This window comes from Cryptotermes secundus, unplaced genomic scaffold (genome assembly GCF_002891405.2).
Source record: "Cryptotermes secundus unplaced genomic scaffold, Csec_1.0 scaffold216, whole genome shotgun sequence".
NCBI classification, from domain to species: domain Eukaryota; kingdom Metazoa; phylum Arthropoda; class Insecta; order Blattodea; family Kalotermitidae; genus Cryptotermes; species Cryptotermes secundus.
The window spans coordinates 1346631-1363050 of record NW_019727090.1 but is presented as its reverse complement, the minus strand read 5'-3'; the positions used below and the strand labels follow the sequence as shown (position 1 = coordinate 1363050).

The 16420-nt window shown below is 41.6% G+C and overlaps 1 protein-coding gene across 2 annotated transcripts in view; it reads right to left on the bottom strand.

The window, feature by feature from the left end:
* The window catches only part of LOC111864312, a 240933-nt gene that overhangs the window by 8790 nt on the left and 215723 nt on the right, over positions 1–16420 (bottom strand). For both annotated transcript variants that reach the window (XM_033751388.1, XM_023851466.2), the window contains one exon: positions 15600–15759. In XM_033751388.1, the coding sequence (XP_033607279.1) occupies positions 15600–15698 (99 nt within the window). In that variant the 5' untranslated portion in view covers positions 15699–15759. The remainder of the gene's footprint in view (positions 1–15599; positions 15760–16420) is intronic.

Here is a 16420-nt window from a genome sequence, read left to right as displayed (position 1 = left end):
GCTCTTTCCTTGCAAGTTCCATCTCCACCTCCGATCTCAAGATCTGCCTAGGCCACTCGACTATACGCACTTTCTGCTGACCTTGAAATATACTAGCCTAATATGATTGCGCAAAGTCATTCTAAAATTATAATTGAAAATCGACCGTTTCTCAGATTTTCACTAATTTTGTATGAGTAGTACCTGGTAAAATTTGCAGGGGCTATCTTGAAGACGAATATTCTTGTCGCGCTCCTAGGCTCTTGCTGTCCGATACTTGTCACTTCTAGAAATGTCATTCTAGTTAACATCAGGTACTTTTATGTAATTGCTGTACTGTGTTGTTTTTTCTAATTCGACTCGCGTCTAAGGAACCATCTCTGCTACGTGTATTGATTGGCCTCTGTCACGTCTCTTATATGAATAATTTCGTCCATAGTTAACGTACGTAGTATATTCCTGTCAAGCGTCTCTTTGCTTCTGCCTGACGAGTACTGAGAGAGACGGAGAAAGAAAAGTATACTTTCTCCCTCATTTACAATTTATCTGCCAAATCTGCAAAATTATCACTCCAAATTTCGTTACAGAAATCGACTCAGCTGTTTAAGTCTAGAAAGAAGGAATAAATACAAAAAGTAATATCTTCTACTATATAATGCCGTCTAGTCCATTGAACGTTAACCGACGTTTCGGAGGAACATACCGCCTCCATCTTCAGGGTTGAATAAGAAAAACAAAATACCAGCGTGAAAGCAGGTGACAAGTTTATTCGACCCTGAAGCTGGAGGCCATACGTTCCTCCGAAACTTAGTTTGACTTTCAACGGACTACACGTCGTTATATATCCCAGAAGATAGCCCTCTTCATAATCATAGCTCTGAGAACCTCAAGTCCTAGAAATATAGACCACCCTCTTTTCCACAGCGGTCACGAACAACCGACTGCGTTGTATAAATTGTGGCGTCAAACAGATTAGGCAGTTCAGGTTGCTCATTCTGATGTAATGAAAGTTCGAAGAAAAATGAGACTGGTGAACATAATTTGTGTACGAGGACGACGAACTGCACATTTAACTCTCTTAATGTGTTATAGTTCAGAGACATGAAATGCCAATTCATTAGACAGGTAACAAATTCCTGGCACGCCCTTACATATTTGTCCAAAGCAGAGGTAAAGTGCTTCCTGTGCTAGAATGCAAGAGGGGCTCAATTCCATTCGCCAATCGCCCATCACGCTTCTCTACACAGGTAACTCGCTCCGTCCACCAGCTCATCTCACACCACTGTTCTTCATACGGGATAGGTCAGTAAGTGGCGGACTAAAAGTCGGAAGATCTGAGTTCGGATATTGGGCTTTGATCTCTGTCCGAGACCGTACAAATACAACCTCATCCAATGGATAAGTTTCCAGTACGAAGCATTTATGTGTTTCTGCTATTTTTTTTTTCCTTGGCACTACAGCCCCAGTGGGCCTTGGCCTACCTCCATGAACTTCTCCGTTCACTTCGGTTTTTCTAGATCTTACACATACGGTAGGACTCCTTGGGCGTGTGATCAGCTCATCGCAAGGCCTCTACCTGTAGACAAATACAGAAAAACGCACACAAACATCCATGCCCTGAGTGGGATTCGAACCCACGAGCTCGGCTTTCGAGCAAGCGAAGACAGTGCATGCCTTAGACCGCTCGGCTACCGTGACCGGCGTGTTTCTGCTATAGACGAAGGTAAAGTAAAGCATTGTAGGAACCCTTTGGTCCTAATAAGGCCATTAGGTTTCTGCTCTGCCCACCCATTCCAGCTTCAACATTTCTGTCGTGATAATGAAGTGAAACTGAACGTTTTCACTGATCAATCCGGGCGTCTTCAATTATTCTCATTAATTAGATTATCTGAAATTTTGCATGTATTTATTTGTCGGCGTTTAGATATTTGTCCATTGAATTTCTCTTCACTCAAGCTTTAATCTGAATATAGCACTGTAGACTGCAGCTACATGCAGTCACTTGCTCAAGCTGGTTCTTAGCCCGCAGATTTTCCCCCTGAAATTGAGGCGATACGTCTCTCCGAAACGTCGGTTTAAATTAGATCTACACTGCGCCACATCCCAGATCACGGCATTCTTCAAAGTCACAGCCGTGAAAACCTCAAATCTTACGAAAATGGATTTGTTTGGAAAGAAGGTTTACTGACCGAAGTCCCGGCAAAATCAAAAGTATCATTAAGGTTGCCTCTTTGGCCGCGCCATAGCTCAAGCGGTTAGTCGCTGGCTTCCCACCGAGGCGGCCCGGGTTCGATCCCGCGTCTGGTAAAGTAGGATTTGTGGTGGACAAGATGGCGCTGGGCCGGTCACGGTAGCCGAGCGGTCTAAGGCATGTACTGTCTTCGCTCACTTGGAAACCGGGATCGTGGGTTCGAATCCCACTCAGGGCATGGATGTTTAGTTTGTGTGTGTGTTTCTGTGTTTGTGTACAGGTAGAGGCCTTGCGACGAGCTGATCACCCGCCCAAGGAGTCCTATCGAAAGTATAAGGTCTAGAAATACTGAAGTGACGGAGAAGTTCATGGAGGTAGGCCTAGGCCCACTGGGGCTGTAGTGCCAAGGAAAAAAATGGCGCTGGGGCGGGTTTTTTCCGAGTACTTCGGCTTCCTTTGCCAATCTTCATTCCACCAAATTCTCCATCATCATATTCACCTGGGGCAGGCTACAATAGGCCAATCATTGGCCGCCGTGCCGAGTGGACTCTGCTGTACTCCATCCTTCACTAAGAGAATTTAAAAAAAAAATAATATCCCAAATGTGGTAGCCCTGATTTCATATCTCTCATTAATTTCGGTTGTAGTATTTTCAGACTTAAATACCTAATTTTATACGTAATTCAGTTCAATTCTGACTCAACAATGACTTTGCCATCTATTGTGGAAAGGCCGATCTGTGTCTAAAATAATAGAACTGTAGCAGTAATGAATGAACACCGCAGATAATGAGGTACGCAAAACCGCAAGAGTGATTAATTTCTGACTCTGCTTAGGGCGAACAGATTCGAAACAACAGGTCATTTACCTCGGTCACTGACAAAGACTGAATTTAGTTCTGTTACTAATTTCATTCATAATACTGCCAGGTTTTTAATGCGTTATTTACAAGATAATTCAGCCGACTTCCCAGAGTTGCCAATTGGGCGGAGGAATATAATTGTGCTATCAGCAGAAATATATCTATAGTGTCTGTAACATACAATACATGAACCTGAATGGCAATTAGGTACAAAATAGAACAAACAATGCATTACGAAAACGTGGACGCTACAGCTGAAGCAATCTTTCAATTGTCATTAACTTTTTGGAAATAACTGCTATTAATCTGGCAAATAAACGAAATATATAGGCCAAAGCTTCATATTTGAGTACAAACTGTACTTGTATAAGCAACTCCGGCAGCAGAGCCGTCAAGTGCTGCCTCCATCGGCGTTCCCGCGAAATCGTTCCAACTGACAAGGAGAGGAAACGTACCTAAACGTTTTGTGTAGATATCATAGACTTGTCGAAAATGTTTCAAATGAAAGTTGTAGAACTTAATTACATAGTGTACCTTCACTGAGCAACGTCCTTCTTGAGAAACTAATAGTCACTCAGATAGACAGCGTGTTCACACAAGCCTACTATCGGCGCCTACCCTGAGCCATTTCTAGCCACATAAGTTTATTTCTGAAAGACGTAGTTTATATCAACCTCCAAATGTACGTCTAGTTCACCAGAGTATTCTTTCTTTGGTGTTTTCGACTAAATTCTTAAATATTTCTCATCTTCCCCATCAGTGCTATATTATTTTGCCATCTTGTAGCTCTTTATTTGATCAATATGAAAACATTTAGAGAAGATTAAAAATTATGACGCTCATATTGACGATGTTTCTTCGAGCTCTCTTAAATGGAAATATCCTTCTGGATATCCTGTTCTGCAACAACCGCGATAAATTCTAACCCCTTAGGACAACAGTCTAAATTTCACACTCGCACGAAGGAAGAAATAAAATTGTATTTATGCATATTTTATTAACTCATTGATTTTTAGTTAGTACGAGTATGTGAGAAGTTCAAAAGTGAATTGAATTTAGCAAGCATTCCCTGTATTTAATCTGGTCTGTACTTTGCAATGAGTGTAATTCCTATTTGTCTCCATTTGCCTTTAAATCAGGGAATTTTTCTGAGAGGATAATCTAGCAGAACTAACTTTAAACTTCTTGGTTTAATTTTTTATTGGTGACGTAACGATCTTCCTATATGATAATGAGTTACCTGCCAGTAATATTAAGACAGGCTCTACTGTTTTTATAAAATATTTTGACTCTTTTGTATTTTCGAAAGTTATTTTAATCATATTAGCATTTTGCCCTCTTTTCTAGTGAGCAGATTTGAAGCGGTACACAATTCCTTCTGCTTCTAAGAGAGTCTCTGTTATAGTTCTATATTACGTAATGTTAAAGTGTTCTGTATGATAAGCCGATTTCAAGGAAACCAATATTTGAGCGCCAAGTGTTGACTGTTGCAAACAAAAGCCGAATTCGTCTCACAATGTTTGGTGCAGATCTGCAATACCAGATATCACAGAAAACATTTCAGTATTTCTTTACAAAAAAAAAACAATGTGACAAACCCACTATGCATTCCTTTATCATGCTTCCTTTAAACGAAACATAACAACCGACATATTCTGGCAATAGAAAAGCGGTATATTTCCTTGAAGATATTAAAAAATTCTTAGTTTTAAATTGGTAGTCTCTTTAGAGGTAACAAAGAGGGAACAAGTACATTTAATTTCAAATTGTGTCCTTCAGAAGCGAACTGAGCAGAGAAGCGTCACCTTAGTTTATATTCAACAACACGCGCCGTAAAACTAGGTTACCAGTTAAGACTCACATGGCTCTAAGAGATTAAGAACTTCGCACTTAAGAGGTTTAGTCCTGCACAGAAATGATTGATGGTCAATAATACACCGAAGTAAAACGCTCGCAAGAAACCAGAATACTGGTTTAATAGAACATGGAGGATTATCACAGTGCTCACAAAATGGCTGACGAAGAATTTTCGTAAGCAGGTTCACATTTGAAGCAAATAGTGTATCAAAAGATGATCCAGATTTTGCATTCACGATCAAGAAGATGATTATAGTAATTTAAAATAATTAAGTAACTATAATTACGAATATGCGAAAATTTTAAAGTAACTCTCTGCCGTACGTGAAGACACATGGGGTTGATTTACATATCCACCCCCATTTGTCTTCATGGCGCAGTGTTTAATTAGTTAAGCACAGGGACAACTTTACATTTATACCTTTATCTACCGTACCTAACCTTCTGATCGGCTGAATGAGTGAGTGACTGACTGACTGACTGACTGAATAGGTAACAAACCAGCTAAGTATCTGACAGAATGACAGCCCAATTAACACAGACCTATTAACCGGCAGTACGGCATATATTCGGACTAGCAGGCAGTCGGTTTAATTAACGAAGCTCTTGACTGACATAAGCAACCCATCGACTTAGTTTCATTCATTCGTCAATGGCTCTACAGCCCTTTGTTGGTCCCTGGCCTCTTCTTCGGTTTCGTAAACATTTTTACACAGACGGTAGGACTCCTTGGACGAGTGATCAGCTCGTCGTAATGCCGCTATCTATAGGTAGGTCAACACAAACACAGAATAAACGCACACACGTGTCCATACCTTCTTGAGTGGGATTCTAACCCACGATCCCAGAGTCCGAACCAGCAAAGACAGTTCATGCCTTAGACCGCACATCCACTATCATTGACCATCGACTGAGTTAGTGAGTAAATAACAGGCAAAGTAATTAACTCTATTTAATGGAACTCTAACTTACAACACCGTTTTCACCTGTCTTCAAGATGTTATTTTCCAACAGATTTGTACGCCCAAATTACGTAGACCTGTTCGCTTAGTGGGGGGTGGCGTCCAGCTTGGTCCACTCGGCACGTCGGCCACTGATTTGCTTATTGTAGCCTGCCCCGGGTGATTATGATGATGGAGAATTTGGTGGAATGAAGATTGGCAGGGAATATCGAAGTACTCTGAGAAAACCCATCCCAGACCCACTTTGTCCACCACAAATCCCAATTGATCAGACCCGGGATCGAACCCGGGCCGCCGCGGTGGGAAGCCAGCGACTAACTGCCTACGTAGACCTGTTTGTTTCCTGTCTACTCTCTACCGGGTACATGTAGAGTCCATCATAACCTAGATTCACTCCCTTAACAGTATTAGTTGGCCCGTCTAGGCAACTGACCACTGGCTTTCTACGTATGCAGATGTGTCACCAAACATGAGATCCATAGAATGTACTGGTCAGCGTGCCTGAGTCATGTTAGGAAGGCACGAGGTTCCAATATTGGCAGGGAAGTCTGCTCTCCACAGCTCTTTCCTTGTTTTCCTTACCCATTCAGACAGTGGTTTGACAGTGATATCCGTCCCCGAGAAAACAAAAGCATGGCAAAGACTCATCTGGAACTATTTTGATTCATATCCCGTTGCTTAAGATATACGTGCATTTCAATCTCTTACCTCGTGTCTAGTCTTCCAGTTTTCTTGGTGTTCTGTCCGAGGTTTGGTTAATCTCCCCACCATTCTTTCCTTAATAATATTAAGACTATCTGGTTGTAATAAACTGTGAAGTTAGTCATTATGTAACAATGTCTATTTCTCTATTGGTTCTTCATTTTACTTGACTCTCAACATGTCACAACGAGAAGATGAGTGTACTGACAATCATTCTGCAGACAAACTAAATAAAACTGGATTGAGGTTCTCCGAGCGGTGACTATGCAAACTACTATTATCAGGGTTGTAATATCATGTTGTTCGACTGAAATAAACAGATGTTTCAGAGAACCTTTGGTGGATTTCTACCGAAATAAGAGTCGTTACATCTCAGAAAGTTATACTTTGCAATATGAACTACCTTTATCATTGGAATAAGATGAGCTTGCATTCTTCTGTGGCGCAAATTATAAATTATAAGTAGAACTAATGCTTACAGAAACATTTTGTTAAGTGCCATTTTACTGCTCTTTATTCTTGTGATGATGGGTGCGAACCTTCAAACGTGCTGGAGGTCAATGTAGCGGGTTAAATTCGGATCGTAAAGACTCAAAGAAAGGCGGAGTTTTGTGTGTCTATAGATGCAATTAAAATGTCGAAAGTACATTTAAACTCGTAGCATCAAATAAAGATTGACGAACAAGATCAAGGCCATTCGTTGCCCGCTGCGTCACTACTGGGTCCAACATTCCAGACTGTCACTGAGAAAAATGCATTTGCCTTTTATCTGTTGTTGTGATAATGCCGTAACTTTGTTAACTGCGGAGCTGCACAATTTTCTAAAGTATAAATCGTCATAATAAAACATCCTAACCTATAGAAATGACTGTGCTTACAGCATCATATTATTAACTTCTAATATCCAAAGACTTCAAATGTTGTGTATCATAGAATCCTCGAGAAGTGAGCATTTATGTTCATAAAAATATTTGAATGATGTCGAAAAATATGGCTGCATGATATTTTATATGAAACATTTCTTATATTATAAATATTGCAAGCAGAGCGGTCTAAGGCATACACTGTCTTCGCTCGCTCGGGAGTCGGGATCGTGGGTTTGAACCCAATTCAGGGCATGGATGTTTAGCGTTTGTGTACAGGTAGAAGCCTTGCGACGAGATGATCACCCTCCTAAGGAGTCATACCAAATGTCTAAGATTATTAAACCGAAGTGAAACGGAGAGTTTCGTGGAGGTACGCCAGGGACCAAATGGGGCTCTAGCGCCAAAGAAAAAGAGAAATATTATAAAGACAGTGGCAATCAAGAAAACTGAGAGTCCATCTCGGAAATAAAATATATACTTATATATGATCTGTGTTATTGGAAGCTTTGCACGGAAACATATCATTAATTTTGCATATCAGAGAAGTTATGGAAGTAGGCCTAGGCCCACTGGGACTGTAGTACCAAGGAAAAAAATCTTTTGCATACATTATTAATTTGTACGACTTCGAGAAGGCCCCACTCTGAAGCAGCAAATGTGTAGTATACGTCAGAAGTCTATGTTCTGTCCCGAACACTCGCTAGGTTAAATCAATAACTTTCACTTTTCTTTCCTTTAGCGAGGAGGTAAAATTGTAGCTAGCAACACGGCTCGATATTCTGGGGCTACAGGATCGGACAACTGACCCGGAGACCGATTATGGTAGCTGAGACGTTTAGTGATCTTCGTTAGTTGCCCCAGGATTGCTCTGGCACAGAGCCTTAGAATAGACCATGATCGATTCATTCCATATCCTTTGCAATATATTATTCATAATCGACCTATCAGGCAAGGGCTGGGATGGAGCAGTCGGTATAGCGGCTGGCTACAGCCTGGATGACTGAGGGGTCGGAGTTCGAGTACCGGTAGTGTAAAGAATTTTCACTTCTCCATGTCGTCCAGAACGGTTCCACCCAAACTCCTATCCAATGGATAACGGGGTTCTTTCACCGGGGGGTAAAGCGGCCGGGTCGTAAAGCTGACCACTCATCTCCAACTACTACCGAGGTCAATAAAACCTGGATTTTTACATCCACTCCCCCATACGTCTTCATGGAGTAGTGCTTAATTAGTTAAGCACAGGAAAAATTTTACCTTACCTATCAGGCTGCTTATTCTATCAAGATGAAAATAGGCGGTAAATAAATAAAATTTAATTTCCTTTCCATCACACACCAATCTAAGAAGACGGGATATTTCGAAAGACTTAAATTATTTCATATATCTCATGCATAATATTTAATTGTGAATGTTTTCGGTGTAAATATTGTCACGTGTAATGGTCACTATAAATGGGATTTTGGATTGGGTGCTTGGATTTATTGACACTTCATTCACAGAACTCGGGACTACAGGGAACACAGCGCTATCGCTGATCTATACACTTTACAGTTCAAAGTTGCACACACACACACACACACTACATGTAGGGTTCTCCGTCTTCACTAGTTGTATCCAGGCAATGGATTTTTGACAGTTTCACTGTTACTTCACACCACAAATGAAACTTTCTTTTCACCGCATAATTCCTTTCTTGCCATTTCTCTGCGACTATCAATTCCGAAGACTCAAATTATTTCAATTCCTCTACTCATATACTGGCAGGTTGGCGTGTCGAGACTCGACTGCTACTTCTGAAATGAACTCTTCTGTATTATAGTTCTGCACGGACCACGAGAAAACACAGCCTCTCTTATTGGGAATGCATGTTTACAGCACCGTTGCATGGCAACAAAAGTCACTCGTTTGTTGCGTGCTTATTCATTGCAGCGGGAATATGTTTGCCGAGTCGTTGCCTAGCAATGAAAATCTATTCTGACTTCACTATGCCTCGGGCTTTATGTCACAATATCAATGTTGTATCTTCAATTTCAATATTAAATGAAAGCCGTAGTTAATAGGCCGTAAACTAACATATCAAGACTGTTACGACTATGACAGGGTTCTAAAACGGACCACAGAAAGCCAGCTGACCTTGTAGAAAAAATTAAGAACCAGCAATATATATTAAAGTGTTATCTCAGAATTAGAAACACAAGAAACCACAGTATGAGTAGTTTATAATGCGATTGAAACTCCAATTGAATAATCCAGACAATAAGATCATAGAAATTGCTTCTTGGTTCTGTAACACTGAAAAGTTTATGTAGCGTGTCTAAGGGATTTCTTTGACACTTCATCGTGGATCTCCAAGAGTATGCGGAAATCAATAAAATATATACCTATCCTATTTGCAGCTAAATTTAATTCAATCGATATAAAGAACAGGCAGAAATGTGAAGCTAACAGACGGTTAGAACGTTACTACGCAAAGCTGGAAGGGCGGAACTCCAGTGGATGAAAGTGAAAGGGAAATTACTAACCGGCTTTCCGTTCTAAGGGAAGGTAGGCTTCATGTTTGAGTGTGAGTGTGTGGCCCTCGGTGACTTTCAAATTAATGATGGAATTTCATGAAACTTATGGACAAGACGACTTTGGAGGCTATCCTGAGTTCCCTCACATTATAACCACAATATCATCAGCCTAGATACTAATAACAGTCCCGATAAGGAGACCCTACGAACCCATGAAGCGGAAACGGAAGCATAACCACACAGTCTATGGTTCCGAAATTCTGTGTTGAAGAATATCGTAAAAGACACGAAACTTCTCTAAAAAGAATTCCTTTGTAGAGTAAAAAGTAAAGGTATCCCTGTAACAGGCCGTGGAGGCCCATAGGGCTGTGAGATGTCGAGGCTCCCACGTTTTCTAGACAATCGGGTCACAGATGTCGCTGAGGTTGTCAGCCTTACACTCCGGCCGCCCTTTACTCCCAGGAATATTCCTGGTACTCATTTTTGTTAGAGGCTGAGTCGACCCTTGGGCCATGGTGCAGCTGGAAGGATTAGGTAAATTGAAAAAAAAAAAATCCACCTCATCGGGATTAGATCCCGCTACCTTCCGGCTTGTAGCATAGTGCCTCAATCAGCTGCTCTACCGCGTTCCGTTGAATTCCTTTGTAATATATAAAAATAACAGCAAGCAAATTATTCTCATATTGCAGTGTCATGGCAGTGTAATCACTAATAGACTTTTGCAAGAACTAAATTACAAATTTTGTAATAAATATTTATTTTTGTACTGAATTTCCTGAGATTATACTGTATCTAACGACTTCCTTGTAGAAGACCTCTCTGTAGTGGAGCATGAGAAGAGATTTCTATACTTGTTAATTTGCAACCCCTGATGATCCGTCTGTATAGATAGAAGCGTTTAAAGGAAGTCGATTTTACAAGGATTGCTTCCGAGCTTATTCATTAAAGCACTGCTCTGTTGAAAATATTAATAGATTTAGACAAATAAAGCGTCACAAAGCTAATGGAAAGCAGACGAGTTCACGATGTTACATCGACTTTCAACCCAAATACGGGCAACAAACCCGGAAGAATTTTTGTGCGGGGACGCCATAAAGAAGAGGTAAGCATAGAGCGCTTATTTATCAGCCTCCTGCAAATCGTTTTGCCTATCCAGGGGAAGAGACATAAATTCCTCATGTCAAATCCTTCTGCCCCTATTCGAAACCGCAAAGCAATCGGCAAGCTCATAGGCCAGTAAATCGCAAACAATCTCACCCAGATCATGTAGCAGATGCCAGAAATTTGGCCTGGTGTTATGTAAGCATTACTTGTTGTTGTTGTTATTGGAGAGGGTGGGTTTCCCCATGCACTTAGACCAACTGTTGGTCCATTGTGCGTCCCCCTGTGTTATTCTACCAGTCTCTATATCCTACCGGTACTGGTGGTTACCATCAGTCCCGACTCAGCCAGCGAGTTCGGCCTCTACTGGCTCAGCGGTATCTCGATGCTTCCCCCATCTACCAGAGGCGTTAGAGACTACTGTTGGGCGGGAAACGTCCTGAATTTGGCTCAGAGGTCCCCTTGGGACATGAGGTTCTTTTACGTGCCGTAAAGTTACGACACGGGACCCACGGCTTAAAGTCCCTCCCGGAGGACTTGTTCCCTGAATTTTTCCGCCCTTAAAAATTCCACGACCTCCGCCGGGTTTGAACCCGCGTACCTTGAGTCACGAGGTGGGAAGGTTACACCTAGGCTACGGAGGCCGCTTAAGCATTACTTGCAACTAAGTAAAATTTTTACAATCATGCCTTGAAGTTCTTTTGTCGAAAAAAGGGCAACCATCTTGAATGGCATGTATACTTACCGCCAGACCGAGCGAAGGATATGGAGCAGGCTCTCGCATAATTTGTAATGACCACAGCCGGGTACTGTTGTAAGGGATGGTCATTTTAGTGAAGGGAAATTCTGTAATGAGCCATGCCTTATACACACACAAAGACGCGTGTGCACATATACAATAATATAACTGTCTGAAAGGAGAAGAGAAAAAGGAAAGAAACGAATGAAAATTAAAAGGCCAAAACAAATAAAGAAGTAAAGAAACAAACCTGTGGAAACGAGCAACTATATGTCAAAATAAACAAACATAGAAATGTAAGGAAACGAAGGACAGAGAAAGAAACATGAAAGAAAAAGACAGTAAAGAGGAGGGGAAGGGAGAGTAAATTTGACACGCGATCCCCTTATTGCATCTTGGTTTATTTAACGAAGTAATTTGAACTGAAGGGGCCACGTAATTTCCAGGGGGGTGGATAGTCATGAACGGTGAGTAAATGGGGAAGTAAGGGGGCGATTTTGACAATTTCAAGGTAATATCGTACCTTTTGCTGGAGCGACTGAAAAAAAGAACAAAAGATGGAAGTCAGGGTAAGGGGTAATCCGACCAAGATTCAAACCGCTTTCTTACCGAGTTCGTAGTAGGTGGATGGCAGTGCATATCCACCAGCCATGAACACTACACCCAATAAATTCATTCGAGGCATACCAATTTATTTAAGCTGCAATTGATACATTCTTGGATAATGAATATAAATTTAAATTTTTAATTATTAGCTTAATTTTTTTCAATGAATGCTTCACTCACCAAGGGAATGATACAGTGCATGAGCCTACAGCAACAGACAGATGTACATATTGAAGGACGCGTATGGTCAGGACATGTTGCATTAACATCGTAAACAAAAGACTGTAATGTAATGTACTGTAATGTAATGTAATGTAATTTATCAATAGCACTACAGCCATTTGTTAGGCCCTGGCCTCTTCTTCGGCTTCGTAATCTCCATGGACGAGAGATCAGCCTGTCACAAGGCCGCTACCTACACAGAGGATAACACAAACCCAGAATAAACGCATTCACAGACATCTATGCCTTGAGTGGGATTCGAACCTAAGATCTCAGTTGTCGAGCGAGCGAAGACAGTTCATGCCTTAGACGGCGCGGCCACTGTGATCGGCTATCAACACAATGTGATTATTAAATATAACGGAGAGTTACTAAATAAGTCACAAATGGAAGTAAAACATCTGTAATTGATGTAATAGGTTTCCTGCGTGTATTAACTTTGTAGCTCCGGTCTAGAAAACCGAAATTAACGGCCGTGGGGATACGTTGCGCTGACCACGCGACACTTTCTATCCGCTAAAGTTGGTACTAACTTCGCCAACAAGCGGCGGTCGCTCGGTCGGTATAGTTCGCTTGCGGACTAAAACCAAGGATTTTTTTTTGTATTACTATGCAGCAGAACAATCCAGTTTCATGACAGTCTATGTAGCGGACCGGATGGGCATTACCTAGTAAATTTTTATATATTCGTTTATTTTCTTTTGAAAAAATAAAGGTCTAGGTAGCAGGAGTGTACGCTCATATTCAGAGGCTGGTTTCAATAGTCAAAATGGTAACCGTTCCCATTTTCAGAAATGCCGTAAAAAGTGAATTCTGCAACGTACGGTGAAGTTCTGCTGAAGCTTCAGGATGCAACTCGCGGAAAACCTCCACGCCAACTGGCAAGGGGGCTACTGCTTCATCATGACAATGCCAGACTCCATACAGCCCGAGCAATCCAGGAGAGAATTCAAGAACTATAAATTTAGTGGGAACTTCTTGAACATCCGTCTTACAACGCGGACTTGTCCCCTAGTGACTTTCTTCTGTCTGGTCCGCTCAAAAGACACCTCGGTGGCAAATGTTTCACTAATGAAGACGAGGTTGAAGAGGGAGATGCTGAAGTGGCTGAGACAACAGTCAAAAGACTTTTACGCTGCGGGTTTGGACACACTAGTAAGCGAAGGGACAAGTGTATCAATGTTGACGAAGGATACGTCGAGAGAAAAAAAAGTTTCAATGTTGAATATCACATATTTTCCGTTTTATATCCATTTCTGATCTATTTAAAGACTCTCCCTCGTAATAGGCCTGTCTTCTCTGGGTCATATATTTTATTATTTAAGGATGAATGTCATTTTAAAAATAAATTTAATGTATCCCACTGAAAGCTACTTAAATCTTTGAAAATCTTAAAATATTAACCGTCATTTTCTGAAACTTCGTAAGATGCAGCAGTGTTATATCACTCCTGTCATCGGTTTTCACGCAGTGCTATTGCCTTTCTGGGGCAATTCGGTTCAGCCCCATGCCTATTCAACACCCTAACCGAGATATTTACTCAACCAAGACCCCGCGTGTAATGAAACTAAGCTAATGAAAAGTAATGAGTGGGGGGGGGGTTACTGCGTGCTTCCATTAACGTTCGTGTTTTGTTGTTCCAGTCATTTAGCGTAGCAAGCGTAATTTCTTTTCCTTCGTAATCGACGAACGTGTTCAACTTTGTGGTTGTTTCTTCTTCGTTATAGGATTATATCCCTGTATTCTAAAAAACAGAAAGTTCTTCTCCTTGCCATCCTTCTCTTCCTGTTAAGCTGCTTTTATTTTATTAGTTCTGTACTGAAAATGATAAGTCATATTCAGTTTCCCGTGTGGGCGTGGTTCGCCTGTATTGAAGCTTGAAGCAATCTTCCAGTTTTCGTTGAAGTCGATACTAACTTCAGAACGGAGGCAAATCTTTCTCTAAGCTGCTCATTTCCCTACTATGGCCAATAACATGCTGGTGGTTGTGTGAGTTGTTGAGGTGGGAGTAACCCTAAGCCATATCATGCACATTCCTTAAAATTAACAGGATATGTCATAATTTCACAGGCAAGAATTTTAACTTTGATACAGCGACAGTTGTCTGAAGTGAATGTCGTTTCAGGAATTCGAGTACCGTAGTTGAGGCAGACGTTTGCAACTCTACCAGTCTGAGGTTGCAGCAAGAAAAATACCTACCTACCTTCCACTCGGTGCTACAGCCCTGGGTGAGCCTTGGCCTCCTCTACAACCAGTCTCCACTGCTCTCTATTCCTCATCTTCTTTATCCATCCTTTCACCTTCATCTTCTTCAGGTCTTTCTCAACATCGTCTAGTCATCTCATCCTGGGTCTTCCTTTTCTTCTTTTGGAATATAGCCTTCCGTTTAACATCGGGTTGCAGCATGTTCGTACATTCCAAGTTGCCTTCACAATATCGTTCTTCCTTGTATTTTGCTTAGTCCGTTTCCCATATGTTCCACTTATCCGAGGCTGGTTGTTAGGTTTCTGAACAAAATTCTTTTCACAGGATGAGATTATTAGCCCCATGGCCAACCCCCAACCTGGAGGACCACGGTATCTCTCTTAGTCTGAATTCTACCCTTTGACCCTTCCTGCATGGGTGACCCTACCGGTAGTTAAACTACCGCCGACATAGCTCTCCAGGTTACAGAGCCATGCAAGTTCCACCACCACGACAAGATGGCGACACATTTGGGTGGAGCAAGAAAAATATCCCGGTGATTCTGTTCGCTCATCTACAAAATTCTGTTTACTATACTTGATGCTAGGTTTGTTAGATAACAGCTCACCAAGAAGTGAGGATAAGGCAGCAGAAATGCAGATGTAGGACATGTAGCCCGTCGCCGCTGTACAGATTCAATGATCTTTTCACAGATAACTTCCTGCAGACAAAGGAATAGGAATATAGGGAAGTATCAAGGAAGGAAAAAAACACGATAGTAGAGAGACAAGAGAAAGCAGAGATAGAATTAGTACCTGCTTTGTGAGGACAACAACGAGCATGATGTACCCGTTCAGCAGCAGGCCCAGTACTGTAACCATAATGAGAGGTACTCCAAGTGCAAGCGAGCTCATCACCGCTCTCAAGCTCCTAGGGCGGACAAGGCGTCACGGCGACTCATGACAATCGCCGCACCTGTAACACAAGAAAGACGTTTAGACTTGCTCAGTAAGCTGCCTCTGGAAAATTCCGGGATTTTTTTTTAATCAGATAAAGAATTCTTCGAGAAACACGAAAGTCGCCATCCTGGTAGCGAGTTTTTGTGTTTTCCTCTGTCTCTCTCGGAAGTAGTCAGGATAATTTGCCCAAATGAAACTAGACCACATTGCTTCCTTCAAAATATTTTCACTTCTTTATCCACTGATCATCGTATTATTAGCTGCTACATAATCTAATAAGTCCTGTCTGATTCGACTCCATATTGTACCTACTGCAGTTGAAGGGATGTTGCAAAGAATATTAGCCCATTTCTTGGTACACATGGGAATGTGGATAGGAAGAAATGGCCCCTGTAGTTAGGATTTTTTTTGTCTTACAGCAATTTGAAACATACTCCGCCATCTCTCAGCCGTTAAAGGTAAACATTTGTAATTTTTCAGATGCATGAATTATACGTTGCTAAAGACATGTAGCTGCAACTGAAGGTTCTCTCTGAAAGTAAGCAGACTAAGGGGCCGTGCCATTTCTCAGACGGTTAGTCGTCGGTTTCCCACTGCAGCGGCCCGTGTTCGAGCCCGGGTCTGATCAAGTTGGATTTGTGGTGGACAAAGTGGCTCTGGGGAAAGTTTTCTCCGAG